This window comes from Vulpes lagopus, chromosome 2 (assembly GCF_018345385.1).
Source record: "Vulpes lagopus strain Blue_001 chromosome 2, ASM1834538v1, whole genome shotgun sequence".
In the NCBI taxonomy this organism is placed as follows: Eukaryota; Metazoa; Chordata; class Mammalia; order Carnivora; family Canidae; genus Vulpes; species Vulpes lagopus.
Genome location: NC_054825.1, coordinates 155,999,314 through 156,014,369, shown reverse-complemented (window position 1 = coordinate 156,014,369; position 15,056 = coordinate 155,999,314). Strand labels below are relative to the sequence as shown.

Here is a 15,056-nt window from a genome sequence, read left to right as displayed (position 1 = left end):
TTGAATCTACTCATCTTCCAAAACTAGAAGGCAGGTTTTCTGGTGGGTATTGACATGTCCAACATTAATACACTTCTAAAATACCCACAGTTATTTCCGTAGAGCTGTGTTCCATATGGACATTCCTGTTAGTAGGCCAAGATTCCAATGCCGTTCTACCTGACGATATGGCTGGGCTATTGGACGCTGCTCATGAATGAGTAAAAATCTATACATAGGGTCTCTTAACATTGTTCGATTCCTCATCACTGCTAGAAAAACAGCATGCAGCTCCACACACCACACTGATCTGTTTTTATATTCTCTAGTCAGGGTGGTGGCCTTCCAGACAGGATGTTGTCCATTTACCTTGGAACTGTTGTCCCTAAACCAGGCAGCTCTTTGTTCTTCAGTAGAGAGCTGTCCATAGGGCACTGTCCACGTGACAGTGGAGTGCAGCCTTCTGCACAGCTCCAGAATCAGTCCTGGGGGCATGGAAAAGAGGTTCCCTGCTCATAAGAATCTCTTCCTTGCATTTCCGGGCACTGCCATCCCCATTAGGGAGTTCCTGCAGCAGCATCCTAGACATGCTAGTAAAGCCCCTCAAATACTAATTCTCTTGTCCAAAGTTCTTACAGTCAGCCCTGAGAGGCCCTCACAGGCTCTTGCCATAGGACCTATTCTAGGCTTCACAAAGGGTCATGGCACAGAGAATTGTCCCTACCACTCCATCTTTGGAAGTTCCAAACACTTAAGCTTACCAGTTTATTACAGGTTGTGACAAAGGAACTGACTCCACAGTGAATTGAAGAGATGCAGAGGACAGAGTCTAGGGAAGGCATAGAGCTTAGGTGCACCACAATTCTGGCATCTTCTTCTGTTCAACTGGAAGCCCCAGTTACCCATCCTGGGTTTTTATGGAGGCTTCCTTACATAGTCCTAATTGACTAAGTCATTGGCCATTGGCCAAGTCAACCTCTAGCCGATTTATCTCCCCTCCCCACAGATTGCACGTGGCTTTGGGACTGAAGTTCATTTGGTTCTCCTGGCAGCCCCCAAAGTCATCTTCATTAACATAACAAAAGACGTCTTAATCACCCTCTGTGCTTAGGAAAGAGGTTTTGGGAGCTGTGAGCCAGGAACCATGAATATAAAGACCTAATATATTTCTTACAAATCACAGTATCCTACCCTGGAGGGCCAAATTGCTGCCACTGAGAATCGCTGAGTTACTAGATATTTATAGTTCCTTTTAGGCAACATTCTAGGACTTTATGGAAAGTCTATGATTTGATCTCCATCTCAAATCTTCTTTTGCCTGAAGCCTAGTTAGTCATGTGGTGAGATGAGATAAAGATGAGAACCCAAGTATTTACCAGACTGAAGGGTGAACTTTAATGAGGGGAGAGTTATGACCTGATGTGAGGAAGGGTTCATGTTAAAAACATACTGTACTAGTGAGTTTTTCCAAGTAGTATATACATCCCTGTATAGCAAATTCGCAGCCTAAGTTAGTAAAGTAATGTAAGCTCCATGTAATTTTCATGAGATGTGATATTTACTTGCTAGACAGTTATATTTATTTAGGAATTTGGGACATATAAGAAACTTTAGATTTTTTAGCTGTTATGGTTTAATTTTGTTTCCAGCTGCTGTTAAACTTTATTTCCAGGATTTGGGGGAAAAAATGGTTTTGGAATCAGGAAACCAGGGTTTTAGTTCTAGCCGTCCTTCAGGTCCTATGAATTCTTTGCAACAGCAAAAGTATACAGTAGAGACAAGATTGATTTCTTCTGTTTTTCCCCTTGGAGTTGGCTAAGTGTGTTACATGATATGCACACATCTGCACTTTAGTTTAGTGGTCCCAACCTGAGGAATAAAGGGAAAATGTAGAGGGTTTCCGGTATGTAAGCACAAGCTAACCATTTTCAACCAGTTTTATTGTGAGTAAATTTATGAAATATCCTTTATGTCCTTTAAAAAACTAGTTGTGTATTATGCCTTTGTATGTTAACTAAACCTGGTTCATGGAATGCTTTGGATTTGTCAATGGTCACAAATACAGTTCAGCTTAGTAGCTAATTAATACTTTTATGTGTAATAAGAAAACAGATGAATTTTCATTCCCCCCCTCTTGTAAATACTAGATCAACTGGTTTTGCCTATAGCTATGGTAGATAGTTGTGCAATCTTGATGTGCTGGTTAGTGAAGTACTTTATTCTTCACTTTCTCTGACGGAAAGCATTGGGTTCTGTTTTTTAATGAGAGATACTTGGGGTGGGTATGCATTCCTCAAGGTCATTTTCAGGTAGCAAAGATGGTGTTAACCTGCTTCCTCCTTGGGCCCTGCAGCTGGGTAACCTGTTTACAGACACACCCCTGAACTCTTCTTGAAACCATGAGCTACTTTACCACGTCCTGACCAGAAATAAAATTAGGGTATCCGTCTGTGCTCACATCGTCTTTCATAGTTACTGCCATGTTAGATTTTCTTTCTTCCTTGTGTTAGAATGAGTTGATCTTAATTTCTTCATTAAACTTTTTATTAACAGCTTTTTTTTATTTTTTTTATTAACAGCTTTATTGAGATAATTACATCTCATGCAGTTCACCCTTTAAAAATCTATGAATCATTTTTAGTATTTTTAGATTTGTACAGCCATCACCACAGTCAATTTTAGAACATTTTTTTATCTCAAAAACACCCTCTATTCATTAACAGTTATTTTCCACATTCCCTCTCTTCCCTACCCCTGCAGTCCCAGGCAACCAAAACTCTGTCTTTATAGATTTTCCTGTTCTGGGCATTTCACTGAAATGGAATCATACTATGTGCAGTCTTCTGTGATTGAGTTTTCACTTTGCATGATGTGTTCATGGTTCATTTATGTGGTAGAATGGTGTATCAGTACTTCATTTCTTCTCTTGGCTGAATAATACTCCGTTTTGTGTACAGGACCACATTTTATTTATCCATTCTTCAGCTGGACATTTGGGCACTTTCTACTTTTTGGCTATTAATGGATAGTGCTGCTCTGAACATTTGTTTATATATTTCTGTGTGAACATGTGTGTTGTTTAGTTCTCTTGAGTATGTATCTAGGAGTAGAATTGCTGCATTGTAAGTGACTCTGATTTTTTGAACTGCAGACTGCTTTCCAAAACAGCTGCACCCATAGGATGTCCCACCAGCAGTGTGTGAGTGTTCTACTTTCTCTGCCTCCTTGCTAATAACATCTGTTATGTGTCTTTTAAGTTCTAGCCATCCCAGTGAGTGAGAGAGGGTCTCTCATTAGGGTTTTCATTTACATTTCCCTGATGGCCTCTCATTAGATTTTAAATTGCTTTAGGTTAGAAATAGTTGTATCTCTTTTATCTCCTAAAACACTCATAGTATTTTACAATATTAGCTCATAATATTTAAATTTATAAGCCTATTTTTAAAAATTTCAATAAAGGGGGAGGTGGTCCTTAATTTTTTTTAACCTGTGTTGAAAGTGTGCTTTGTCCACCTTCCCAGCATTTTGCTCTGCTACCCTCACCCTTGTATCTTGAGATGTCACAGGTGCACATAGTTCTGTTTCTTGCCCTTATTGCTAAGCCTTACACACCAGCTGCTTTGATGAATGTTAATTAAATGAATGAATAGAGTGTTTGTGTTCATTATGAATTGTTGAGGTTGTTCTTGGGGACAGGTGGGTGTTCTGTTTCTGCTAAATGCTAATAACTTCTCAGAGAAATAAAGAGCATTAGGGGCTTCATTTTGCACTCTTATCTCTAGCAAAATAAAGACTCACCACTTGAAAACTTAAAATAAAGTTTCACTTGTCTGGTCCTGGCCGGTTGTCCAAATTGTTACCATTTGTTGTTTGGGTTCCCCTTGTAGGTCAGCCCATCTGTGTTTATTCTTCATCTGAGAGACTGAAATGTTAGCTGGTAAACCAGGAGAGTTCATCGCAGGACTTCCATTATCTTCATTACAAGGCGTACTTAAAATACTTCAAAATGATAGATTAAATAATAGGTGCTTCTAAGGTTTTAAAGAAAATATCAAAGCTTGTTCAAATTGTAAAGGAACTCTATTCAACTTTAGCACTAATTAAATAAATCCTGGCTGATGCATATATATGTTTCTACTGTACTGTGCTAGGAAAATGAAAGTGTTTTAATAATGCTGGTATATTGTGTACTAAATTAACCTTATGGGCAAAGCAGTTATTTATTAGCAAATCTGTATGTAACTACAACCAAAAAACTTTCGTGAGTTTACTATAAAAACATCCCAGTTAAAATGGAGGACAGATTGTTTTGGACAATTGCTGAAATCTGCTAAAATACAGATTGTGATGAGACAGTTTGGTAGTTTTTCAGTTATCCTAATACAGATTGGAGAATTTTGTTGCTTTGGTGCTCTGAGAGAAAAAAAAACAGTTGATTTTATGAAGCCACATGTCTTGAATCCTTAGTAGTATGGCCTCTTTGAAAATCAGGAGCATGCTCTATTGCTCTAAGTGGTAAAGCCAGGAAAGTGGATGTCATGGTGATAAGATTTCACATAAAAGTGTGAAAGCTCAAGTGCCCCCCTCAGTCACTTGAGCTTTCACACTTTTATGTGAAATCTTGATGGGATGAGCACTGGGTGTTATGCTACATGTTGGCAAATTGAACTCCAATAAAAAAAAATATATACAAAAAAAAGTGTGAAAGCTTTCTGGGAGTCAGGACAAAGAAAGTAATTTACTCCTAAGCGAATGGCTTCCTCTTATATGAATGTAAGCCCAGGCAGCTCAACCCTGTCCTCTGCTAGTTCTCGGCTTCTGGTGCTACTGTTTTCATCACTCTTAGAACAGTTACTATTACTAGAGATGGCATACTTGCTTTTTTTTTTTTTTTTCAGCTTTCAAGTTTAGTTTTTTATTCCCACTTGTCATTTTAATTTATATTTCCAAAGACTGGTATCCTCTTAAGTAAGTTTGAATCCTATGTAATGATGCCAGTGTTAGCAACAACTTAAATTCAGTCTGATCTTATACTAATACATGATTCTAGGTATATTACTGTGAGCCTTCCATGTTCAGTTAAACTTATATTGAATAATAATGTATAAAATCATAACCATATACCTATATAGTTTCTTGCCATTCTTAACTTCCATAGTAGTGATGGTCAGTGTTTTCTTCTGTTTCTTCTTGTTCTGGACCTTCTTGGTGATCCTCATGTTCTTCACTATCAGCATCATCCTGAAATCTCCTGAAAACTTGGGTCTTCAGTTGTATTGTTTGACCATTACTGCTTCTTTGCTCACCATAATAAATAGTGTGTATATAAGGGAAGCAGAGGGAAATGTATGAGGTTATTGGCTCTTTTAGCTTATTTTGGTCCAAACGAATGTATGTTAAATGGTGGTAATGCAGTGGGTCAACAGACGGACACATCACTGTAACATTGATACCTGAAAAATACAAAATAAAGATTAATCCTGCTGCATTACATCTGGAGTCCTACATTGGATTTTATTAAAATATGAGATACAGTCTTATTAATTAAAATGCTTACAGGTAGAATTAGGTTTAATTAGCTTTTACAGTAATCAAATAATAAAATGAAGAAAATTACAGATAAATTATATGTTATCAAAGTAAATGATGGCTTTCAGAGTACACTTATCATGATGAGCACAGTGTGATGTATGGAAGCACTGAATCACTGTGTTGTATACTTGGAACTAATACAGCACTGTGTGCTAACTATACTGGGATTAAAAAATTTTTAAATGATAGGTTCATTGCTATTTAGTTATTTATTATGTAGTAAATTCTTAGTAAAAATAATCTCAAAAAGAAAAAAGTAAAAATCACTTATAGTTCCAACTACTCAGGATACTCCTCTTTTTTCCTTATACTCCACAGTACTACTTGTCAGTGTTCATATTGATAACATTTAATAGGAAAGGCTATCAACTTTATAAGACACTTTCTGAGGCCAGTTTCGGCCATTTCCCCAGCTACTTAAAATTAACTGTTTTCAGCAACATGTAAAGCATAGAGTTTGAAAAAGATTTGTTCTTTAAAAGGTCAGCATACTATCCTGTCTTTTAAAATAATGAAATTTTACATACTTTCTATTTCATTGTTCTGTAGGTATAGGTGTTGTAAATTTCTTGGAATATAAAATGCTTGCTTCAGTTTGTTGTGTCCAACATTGAGCTCTATTAGGTTGGAAAGATTAAAAATATTATATGGGATATCTTGTAGTTTGTTGTGTGACATTCGTACAGCCTGAAGTTTGGGAAGTTCGTTGAAGTAATTTTCTGGTATAGAAGAAATTGAATTATTTTCTAAAGATAGGTACATCAGTGAAGAAGGCAGACCAGGAGGCATTGCTTTCAATCTGTTATTACATAGGTTGAGCTGCATTAATTTTTCCATTTTGGCAAGTATTTTTTCTTGTAACATGGAATCCTCAAGCTGATTATAACAGAGATCAAGCATTGTCAGGTTCACTAGCCCATCCATGGCGTTTATCTGCAATCTAGAGATCTCATTGTAGCCAAGAAGAAGTCTTTCCAAAGACTTGGGGAGAGGAAATGGAAAGTCTTCTAAATTGTTATGCTGTAAGTGAAGTTGTAGTAGATTTGGCAACTTAGCAAACACACCAAGATCAATCTTTTGAGAAGTAATTTTGTTGTGGCTGAGGTTGATTTCTTTAAGATGTGTTGCATTAATGAATGAATCTGCAGTCACAGCCTCAATTTCATTGAATTGAAGGTAGACTTGCTGTATGTGTGCTGGGACACGTGGGATAGTCTTGAGTTTGCGATTGTCACAGTACATTGATGATGGAAAGTTGGGTGGACAGAAACATTCAGTGGCACAGCCTAACATATGCTGATGAAAAGGAACTTGAAAGTCCTCATTTTGATGAAATGGAAATTCTGGTTGGTAGACGTCATCTGGTTCTTGATCATAATCTTCATCCCATTGATAACTTTCATACTGGCAATATACTTTAACTCCAAAAAAGAAGAAAAGGACACATGCTTGACTTAGAAAGCCCATGTTCTTTTTTTGTCCTATTACAAAAGAAAGCAAATATATTGTGGGAAAAGTGAGTTAATCCTAGAATAATTTTTGTATAAATTAACAATTGCATAAAAATGTGTAATATCTGTATCTGTATTAAAATATATAAAAGACTGTCCAAAATAAATGGGCAATACTCAAGCCAAAATTAATGTTTAAGTACCAATAAGATGGTATTAAAAAAAAAGTCACATTTTGCATTGAATTGGACTACATACCCAGCTTTGAAGAGAATCCTAGTTTGTCTTGCTTACTATATATTCACAGTGATAACACAACCTCACTCAGCCCCAAAGCTAGGTACTCCCTCCACTGAAAATGCTGAGTGTTCCACTATTTGGTCCCTTCAGCAATGGACACTACCTATGAGAGGAGACAGTCTTGGTCTTGGTTAATATTAACCAACCTTTTCGTTTTGTTTTTTTTTATAAATTTATTTTTTATTGGTGTTCAGTTTGCCAACATATAGAATAACACCCAGACCAACCTTTTCCCACTGTAACTTCTGTTTGCTGATGCTCTTTTCTGCCCTTAGAAAAACATGAAACATTCCCTTTTATGTAAGAGCTTGAGATATTAAAAATACCTATCATGTTTCATCTCAGTGTTTCTGTCCAAGCCTAATCATGACTTCAAATTTTCCCCCATGAAACCATTTCCAGAATCCAATTATTTTGTCTCTGACTCTACTTGAATAACTGTTTCAAATCCCAAATACACACAATATTTACAAACTTCTATCTTCTTTTTTTTTTTTAATTTTTTATTTATTTATGATAGTCACAGAGAGAGAGAGAGAGGCAGAGACACAGGCGGAGGGAGAAGCAGGCTCCATGCACCGGGAGCCTGATGTGGGATTCGATCCTGGGTCTCCAGGATCGCGCCCTGGGCCAAAGGCAGGCGCCAAACCGCTGCGCCACCCAGGGATCCCTACAAACTTCTATCTTCTAATAGGTTATTCTGTATATTTTCTTCTTTCCACTAATATTTTTGAGTTAAATCCTAGATAAACAGATATTGAAAACACGCTGTCTTGTCTCCCAGGAGTTGAGGTTTGGTGGAAAATCAGAAAGATGTGCACAGTACAGGGAGTAGGAGGGTATATGGCAGGTACGATTGAAAGGAGGGAGCACTGAGCTTGAGAAAGGCTGTTAATGTGAAGTCGTGGTGAGTGATGGTTGCTGTACTGGACGAGGAGCCTGAAGACTTTATTTCCGGCCTGTCACTTAGGATGGTCAAGCCACTTAACATATCTGCCTCTTGCCTCATCAAGAAAATGAGAAATGTAATTGTCCGCTTAACTCAACCGTGGTTGTGACAGTCGTGTGAGATATGCATGGACAAGTGCTTTGCAAATTAGAAAGTGATCCAGGTGGAATAAGTTTGTTATTTAGGTAAAAGTTAAAAGAAAAAAAAAAAAAAGAAGAAGAACATGCCTCTGATTCTGAGGCTATTTTTTTCTCCCTCTCCCATTCTGTGTTTCATGAGAATTAACATTAATGTGTCCTTGTGTGTTGTGGAATGACTTATCTCCTATTCTATTAGCCATTAGAATAGTACGAGCTATTTTTCATCATTGAGATAATTGGAAAAAATAGTTATGTAAATCATTGTCTCTGACAGATCCTATTTGAGAAAGTCTGCCCTAGACCCTAACATCTTAGATTCTTGTATATTTTCTTGTCATAAATAAAAAATGTGTCAAGTGTAATTATGTGTTTATGTGGGATTTGGAGTCAATATTTAAGTAGTGTCGGGGACTCTTGTTCTTTTTTTCCCCCCTCGCATATACCCAGAACATGGGCCTTCCCACCCAAACTTTATAGCCTTCTCCACGTAATGGCTCCAACTGCAGTGATTCCTCAGTTTCAGTGGGATCTAAATACATGGATCCTGCTGTGTTTTCATTGCCCATCATTCATACTTCCCAGCACACTTGGTTCCTCTTGGTGGCCTGGACCCCACAGTTGGCAGACATCACTGTTGTCCCGCGTTTGCTCACACCCCAGACCCTCTGGCCCCTTTCATCCTTGTATTCTTCCAGTAAACTCCAACTCCACTCCTTCAGTTGTCTGTCTACTTGCAGCTTGACTCATGCAGCAGAATAAGTGGAGAGAAAACAGACCATGCCAGGTGGTCTCACTTTAAATTCATGACCACTCAGTACTGCTCAGGATATGTCCTTACTGCATTCCTTTTCCTTGCTCCTAGATGAGCCTCTAAAGCTTCATTCTCTACCAGTTTTGGATGATGACGTTGTGAACTTTTTTTTTGTCAAGAGAATAGATCAAACAAAACAATCATTTATTCATATATATATATGAATATGTATATTTATATATATTTATATATATAGTTATATTTAATCTCATCCCTACCTATAGAATATGTCAAAATTGCAATGGCTTGATCTTTCAAAACAATCTGTGATTTTGAAACTCATAGTTTTCTTTTACAAATCTAAATAGACTACATGCATTGTTCCTTCTTATCCATGGGATTCGTGGAGGATGTGACGTTTGATAGCCTTTGAAGGAATATTAGGGTTGTTATAGAGAAAGACCAGGAAGATTTCCAGATAGAAGAGATGAGCAAAATGCATAAGCAATTAAGAGCAGGGTGTTTGGAAAATAGTGGTTAGCTGTTGAAGGAGCAAAGTAAGACTGTTAGAGCTAATCTGGACCAGAATGTACGGGATCTGAATTCTGACTTGTGGAATCTGCACTCAGGGAATGAACACCTAATTTATTCATTCATGTAGTTGAGTCGTGATCTTTACACTGTATTGTTTGTGAGTGAAGTAGGAAAGAGTCCCATGGGGAGTGTGGTCTCACCCAAGGGCATTGTTTAGCACTTGCTAACCCCACTGGGTGCCAGGAAGCTCTCAGTAGGTGTGTTGCATTCATTAGTGACCTGTGCTAGATGTATGTGAACATGGCTAGTCAACCACCTTACAAATAGTAGTAGTTACTTAGTTTGCTGGTTTACTTCACTTAATGATTGTCTGCGGTTCTGGGGGTGAGACACTGTATTTGGTGGGGAACACAGAAATGAAGATGTGAAGACGTAGTCCCCTCTGTGGAGAGCGTATAGTTTATGGAGAGACCCAACATGGCAAACTGTATTCTCAGACAGAGGGACATCAGGTTTACTGCCTAGAGCCCAGTGCTGCGGGTACAGTGGCTTAACCCTGCTTTGGGCATACAGTCTTTATAAGTATCATTTGGTCCAGATCTTGGAAGATTAGCAGGAATGGATATAGAACATGCTATACATTTTACTCACTAGTTGATAATATTTTATGTATTAAATATGTAGTATTTTATGGTACTCATTATAGTGAAGCGTATTAACTTTTTAAAGTACATATGCCGGGGCAGCCCCGGTGGCGCAACGGTTTGGCGCCGCCTGCAGCCCAGGGCGTGATCCTGGAGACCCTGGATCGAGTCCCACGTCAGGCTCTTTGTATGATGCCTGCTTCTCCCTCTGCCTGTGTCTCTGCCTCTCTCTCTGTGTGTGTCTATCATGAATAAATAAATAAAATCTTAAAAAAAAATACATATGCCTCAGTGATACCTCAGTCTTACTGCACCAGGGGATTCTACTGTAAGGTTGCTGTGTTTCACAAAGGTATACAGAGAAGCAGAGGCATGCAGCTATGGGGTGCGGGGGTGCGGGGAGCAGTCAGGCACAGAGGGGGGTCTCGGAAGCTGCCTGTTGCCAGATGAACTTCAAAATGAGCATTGCTCATCAGAGCTCTGAATTTCATCCTTGTATTAAGAATATTAGCAATAATCAATTAGTAACCTTACATTTGAGGATGAAAGTCATGACTCTATTCAACAACTATGAGAAGTTACTGGAGGAAAAGGAGACCTGGGGGGTACTTTTGATCCTGCACTTAATTGTGTACCTTTGACTTGGGATCAAGACCTCATGATGGGAGTCTTTCTGAAAATACAGGGATTCTTTAGTGTTGACAGCTTTTGGTCTTCTTGGCTACCTGAGGAGACAGACTTTCCCTAAGGACAGTTTCTCTTCTGAATCATCAGGACCTTGGCTCTCTGCAGCCCAGCCTGGTCCCACTTCCTCTGACCAAGTCCAGTTTTCTGGTCTGAAATCAATCCCGTCTCCATCCACAGGCCCATTATTTCCTGTTCATCTTAGTCTTCAACTTCATCACTGGTGAGTCCCAGTTCTAATGACATCTTTATTTATTTTTTTATCCAAACTTTCCATTCAACTGACCTCTCCCCAGCCATTTGCTAAGCATATTTTTATTACTTCCGCATTTTATGATCTACAATTTATGTCTTGTTCCCTATAGGATAGCTCATAGCAAAACAGTCAGTCCTCCCACTTCCTGACCTAATTTTTGGCAGAATCTAGTACAATGCACAGTGTAGAAGTGCTCAAATATTTGTTGAATGGATAATTAGATTAGTAAGTTACAGATTACATCCTGTCAGCGATGCTTATCGCCACTAATACTGATTTTTTCTAGGTATAGAAATGGTTTCTTTAAATGGACATGGTCACAGAAAACATGGCTGTTCTCTCCTAGTGGTATCTCCATCACAGCATGCTATTCCCATTACACATAGCAGTAAAAAATTAACAGATGTGAGAAGGAATCTTTAAAGGAAAATATATGTTACCGGTTTTAAAAAATATCCAGTAATGTGAATTTTTCATATTATAGCTATAAATGTTTCTATATCATAACATTTCTCTTGGGAAAAAGCACTTGGTGCTTTCTTTCTTTTCTTTTTTTTTTTTTTTCACTTGGTGCTTTCTTAAGAAAGTTCTAATTAAAATGAGATCAAACTTTGTTCTCAAATATTTAAAGTACTTGTAAAGCCTCATTGCATTTTATTATTTTAAAGACAATCATTTTATTGGTATGCCATAGAAACTAGGATATAAGAAGCCAGGATATTAGTATATGGACTCAGATTTTTTTCCGAAGCAGTTTTAAATTTAACTGTATAAAAGTAAAGTAGTATACATCCCTATTACACCCAGGGCCTAAGGAAGTAATAAGACTCTTTTGCTGTTAAAAATATGAAAGTTTCAAAATTACTTTTAGCCATAATATATTTAAATCTTAGTTAACTGGAACCCAAGAAACTGTTTCTTTAGTACCAGATAGAGCACTCACATCTTCCCTTTCAGAAAGAGGCAAAAGAAAGCAAAACTACATTAGTAGCAGGAATTTGGTCAACAGAAATTTTAAGAAAATTTCTAGTGAAATCTGTACAAATACGCTTCTTCCCTGCAAGCAGAATCTGTCACCCTGCTCAGATGTACGGCTCACAAGTATTTGCCAGTTTCTGTCTTTTAAAGTTGAGAGTGCGAGAAGAGACAGTGATGCCATTAACTTAAGAATCTTTCATTCTGAATCAAAAAAAAAAAATCTAAACAAAGATTATTTATTGGGTAAATCTTAAATTAGAAAATTAAAACCACTATATTACTTCTTTCTCTGAATATTTTTGCTAATCAAAGTTTTAATGTAGCTTTTATCAGATATTGCTTCCAAATACTGTGCTTTTATGATGGCTGCAATCTATTTTAATGTTAAACAAATCAAATATACTTAGAAAGTTTTAACAGTAGGAACAGTTTCTTTATAAAAAAATTGAAAATTATTTTATCATCATACCTGTTGAGTTTGCTTTAGTTTTCAGGGGTTGATGAATTTGCAAATCCTGTAAATTGAATCAGATATTCCTAAATTCTTTAACTGAGTCTCTTAAAAATCCACAGTAACTGTGTGTCCAGACAGGGCTGTCCTTGAATTACTGTAGCAATTTAAGCAAATATAATCTGCTTGGAAAACACTTGGGTTGAATTAAAATTATGTATTTCTTTTCATTATCCAAAACTTTGTGGATTCAAATTGAGATGCTTGTGCTGTTGGTCAGATTGATGTGGCTTATGTCCCTTTCTTTTCCCCTTAATTTTGGTTTGAGGTGTGGCAAGAATTTCCTCTAATATGAAAAGCAAACAGAACTAAATGAAACAGCATGTACTGATTACTGTTTTTATTTTCATTTTCATGCCAAAGAATTCTCCAAATTAAGGTCCTCTGTAACATGGAGCTCATGTCCCAGCAATTTAAGGTGGAACTCAGATCTTGAAATGTTGCTTGTCTGAAATCTCTTGTTCACACCAGGGCTTCCCTTCATGAAGACAAAGAACCAAGGTTAGAAACATAGAGCATTTCATATCCAGCTTACTATTTTTTTTAAGATTTTATTTATTTGTGTGAGAACGAGAGAGTGAGCAAGCACGAGCAGGAGGAGAGGCATAGGGAGAAGGAGAAGCAGACTCTCCTCTGAGCAGGGAGCCCCCCATGTGGGACTTGATCCCAGGACCCTAGGATCATGACCTGACCTGAAGGCAGTCGCTTAACCACCTGAGCCACCCAGGCACTCCTCTAGTTTACTTTTTAAATGAAGGGATGTATCATTAGTGACACATTAAATATATAACTTTTCCACACAAAGAATTTACCTTCTTTTCTATTTGCTATCACCGTTCTCACCTTTATCTTAAACATATGCACTAGAATGCCTGCTACTAACTTTTGAAACAAACATTAATCTGGTGATGGAATTTAGTGTTTTGCACTCAGAAGATAGATCTCTGATTTGCCTCTTTAGGTTAGTACAAAAAATAATTTTATCGTATTGACTAAGATGGCATTAGGAACTTCTGTTGACTGACTTCTATTTCCTTTATTTTGTAGATACAGAAAATCTCATTTCACTGAGTTTTTTCTCCTGAGGAGTAGTGATTAACAGCTTAAATGCTAAATTTTTTTACTAGTGTTTTCATAGTTTAAACAGAAAGTTAAACTTGTACTTCTTGGCAGTGAACTTTGAGTTTGTGCTTTGGAAGACTCTAATGTTTGTACAAACTAATAAGGTAAAGTGAATTCTGGAATTTATTTTTGTGTCCTCAAATAGTGTTTACCACTAGGTTTTTACAAAGAAATCACAGGGTTTATTTTGTTATACTTCAGGTTTTTTAAAAGCATGCTGTGTTTCAAGTGATGCTTGGCAGTACTGTACAAATCTTGTCTATTATTTGAGACACTGGTATGTGAAACATGGCAGACTGTATTTGGGCCAAGATTTCATCTTGTTACTGATCTTTTCCATATGTTTTCTATTAGTCTTTGTTCTTAAACCTCAGGCTTCCATACTAAGTAAGAGAGAGCAAATATGTGAATTTTTCCAAGAATTTAAGTTTATGTGCCCTCACAGTTCTTTTGGAAGATGAATGTAAAATCAAAATCTTAATTTTCATAGAATTCTTCATTTAACACTGTGATGTGGACTTGTGATCATGATTGTTGTTCATGTTCCTAACACATGTGGAAAGAATATTTATCAGTAGATAGCTGGAGTACTTAGAATCACATGTCTAGGAAATCTGAAAGAGGTGGATGGTGTCCAGGAAGTTTAGGTTGGGAGGCAGGAGAGTATGGGGAGCACTGGTTCAAGTCAGACCTTATAGGAAAAGTAGACGTTCTAAGTGATTCTGATAGTTCATTGTTTCAGTTTGGTGCATATAATTGCAGCAATTGAAGAAAGAAGTCCATTGAATTGATGTAAAGTCTAAATTATTTGAAGTAGATATAGTACCTTCATAGCTAAGTTAACTAGTGCTGGCGGGAAAAGGCCAAACAGATCTGCTTAGTTGTGGAAATTTAGGGATTTTTTCATTATGCTCATTCAGCTAATATTTATTTAGCACCTGATTTGTTCAAAGGAGTTTAAGTATTGGGGACTCAGCAGCACAACTGCCTGTTGACATGGAACTGGAAAACAGAGAATAAACATATGAAGTGGTGCAGAGCACAGTGAAGAAGAATAAAGCAAAAGATGAGTGAGCATGAGCACAGTGTCAGTTCTCACCCTCCTGCTCTGGAACAGAGAGGTTACCTATCTGTGTGGCCAGTGGAGGAGCACAGTGTCTCCCTG

General features: G+C 37.4%; 2 protein-coding genes across 3 annotated transcripts in view; one reads left to right on the top strand and one right to left on the bottom strand.

The window, feature by feature from the left end:
- LOC121485690 (centromere protein P) overlaps positions 1 to 15,056 on the top strand; it is a 222,021-nt gene that overhangs the window by 84,315 nt on the left and 122,650 nt on the right. Inside the window, exon 6 of one of the 2 annotated variants that reach the window (XM_041746388.1) lies at positions 11,205 to 11,247. The exons of the other annotated variant lie outside the window; for it this stretch is intronic. Coding sequence (XP_041602322.1) covers positions 11,205 to 11,247 — 43 coding nt within the window. The remainder of the gene's footprint in view (positions 1 to 11,204; positions 11,248 to 15,056) is intronic. 2 annotated transcript variants of the gene reach the window in all.
- On the bottom strand, positions 2,534 to 13,234 carry OMD (osteomodulin). The gene is made up of 3 exons (XM_041746384.1): positions 12,728 to 13,234; positions 6,099 to 7,052; positions 2,534 to 5,432 (listed from the first exon to the last, which is right to left on the bottom strand). The coding sequence occupies exons 2-3, from the start codon at positions 7,036 to 7,038 to the stop codon at positions 5,125 to 5,127; spliced, it is 1,248 nt and encodes a 415-aa protein (XP_041602318.1). The 5' UTR covers positions 7,039 to 7,052; positions 12,728 to 13,234; the 3' UTR covers positions 2,534 to 5,124.

What these genes read in the sequence shown, in the direction of transcription:
- OMD (XM_041746384.1), bottom strand. Translation starts at nt 7,038, where the DNA reads ATGGGCTTTCTAAGTCAAGCATGTGTCCTTTTCTTCTTTTTTGGAGTT. An exon ending in ACAGAACAATGAAATAGAAA is followed by an intron (nt 5,433 to 6,098) that starts GTATGTAAAATT and finishes TGTATTTTTCAG; the next exon opens with GTATCAATGTTACAGTGATG.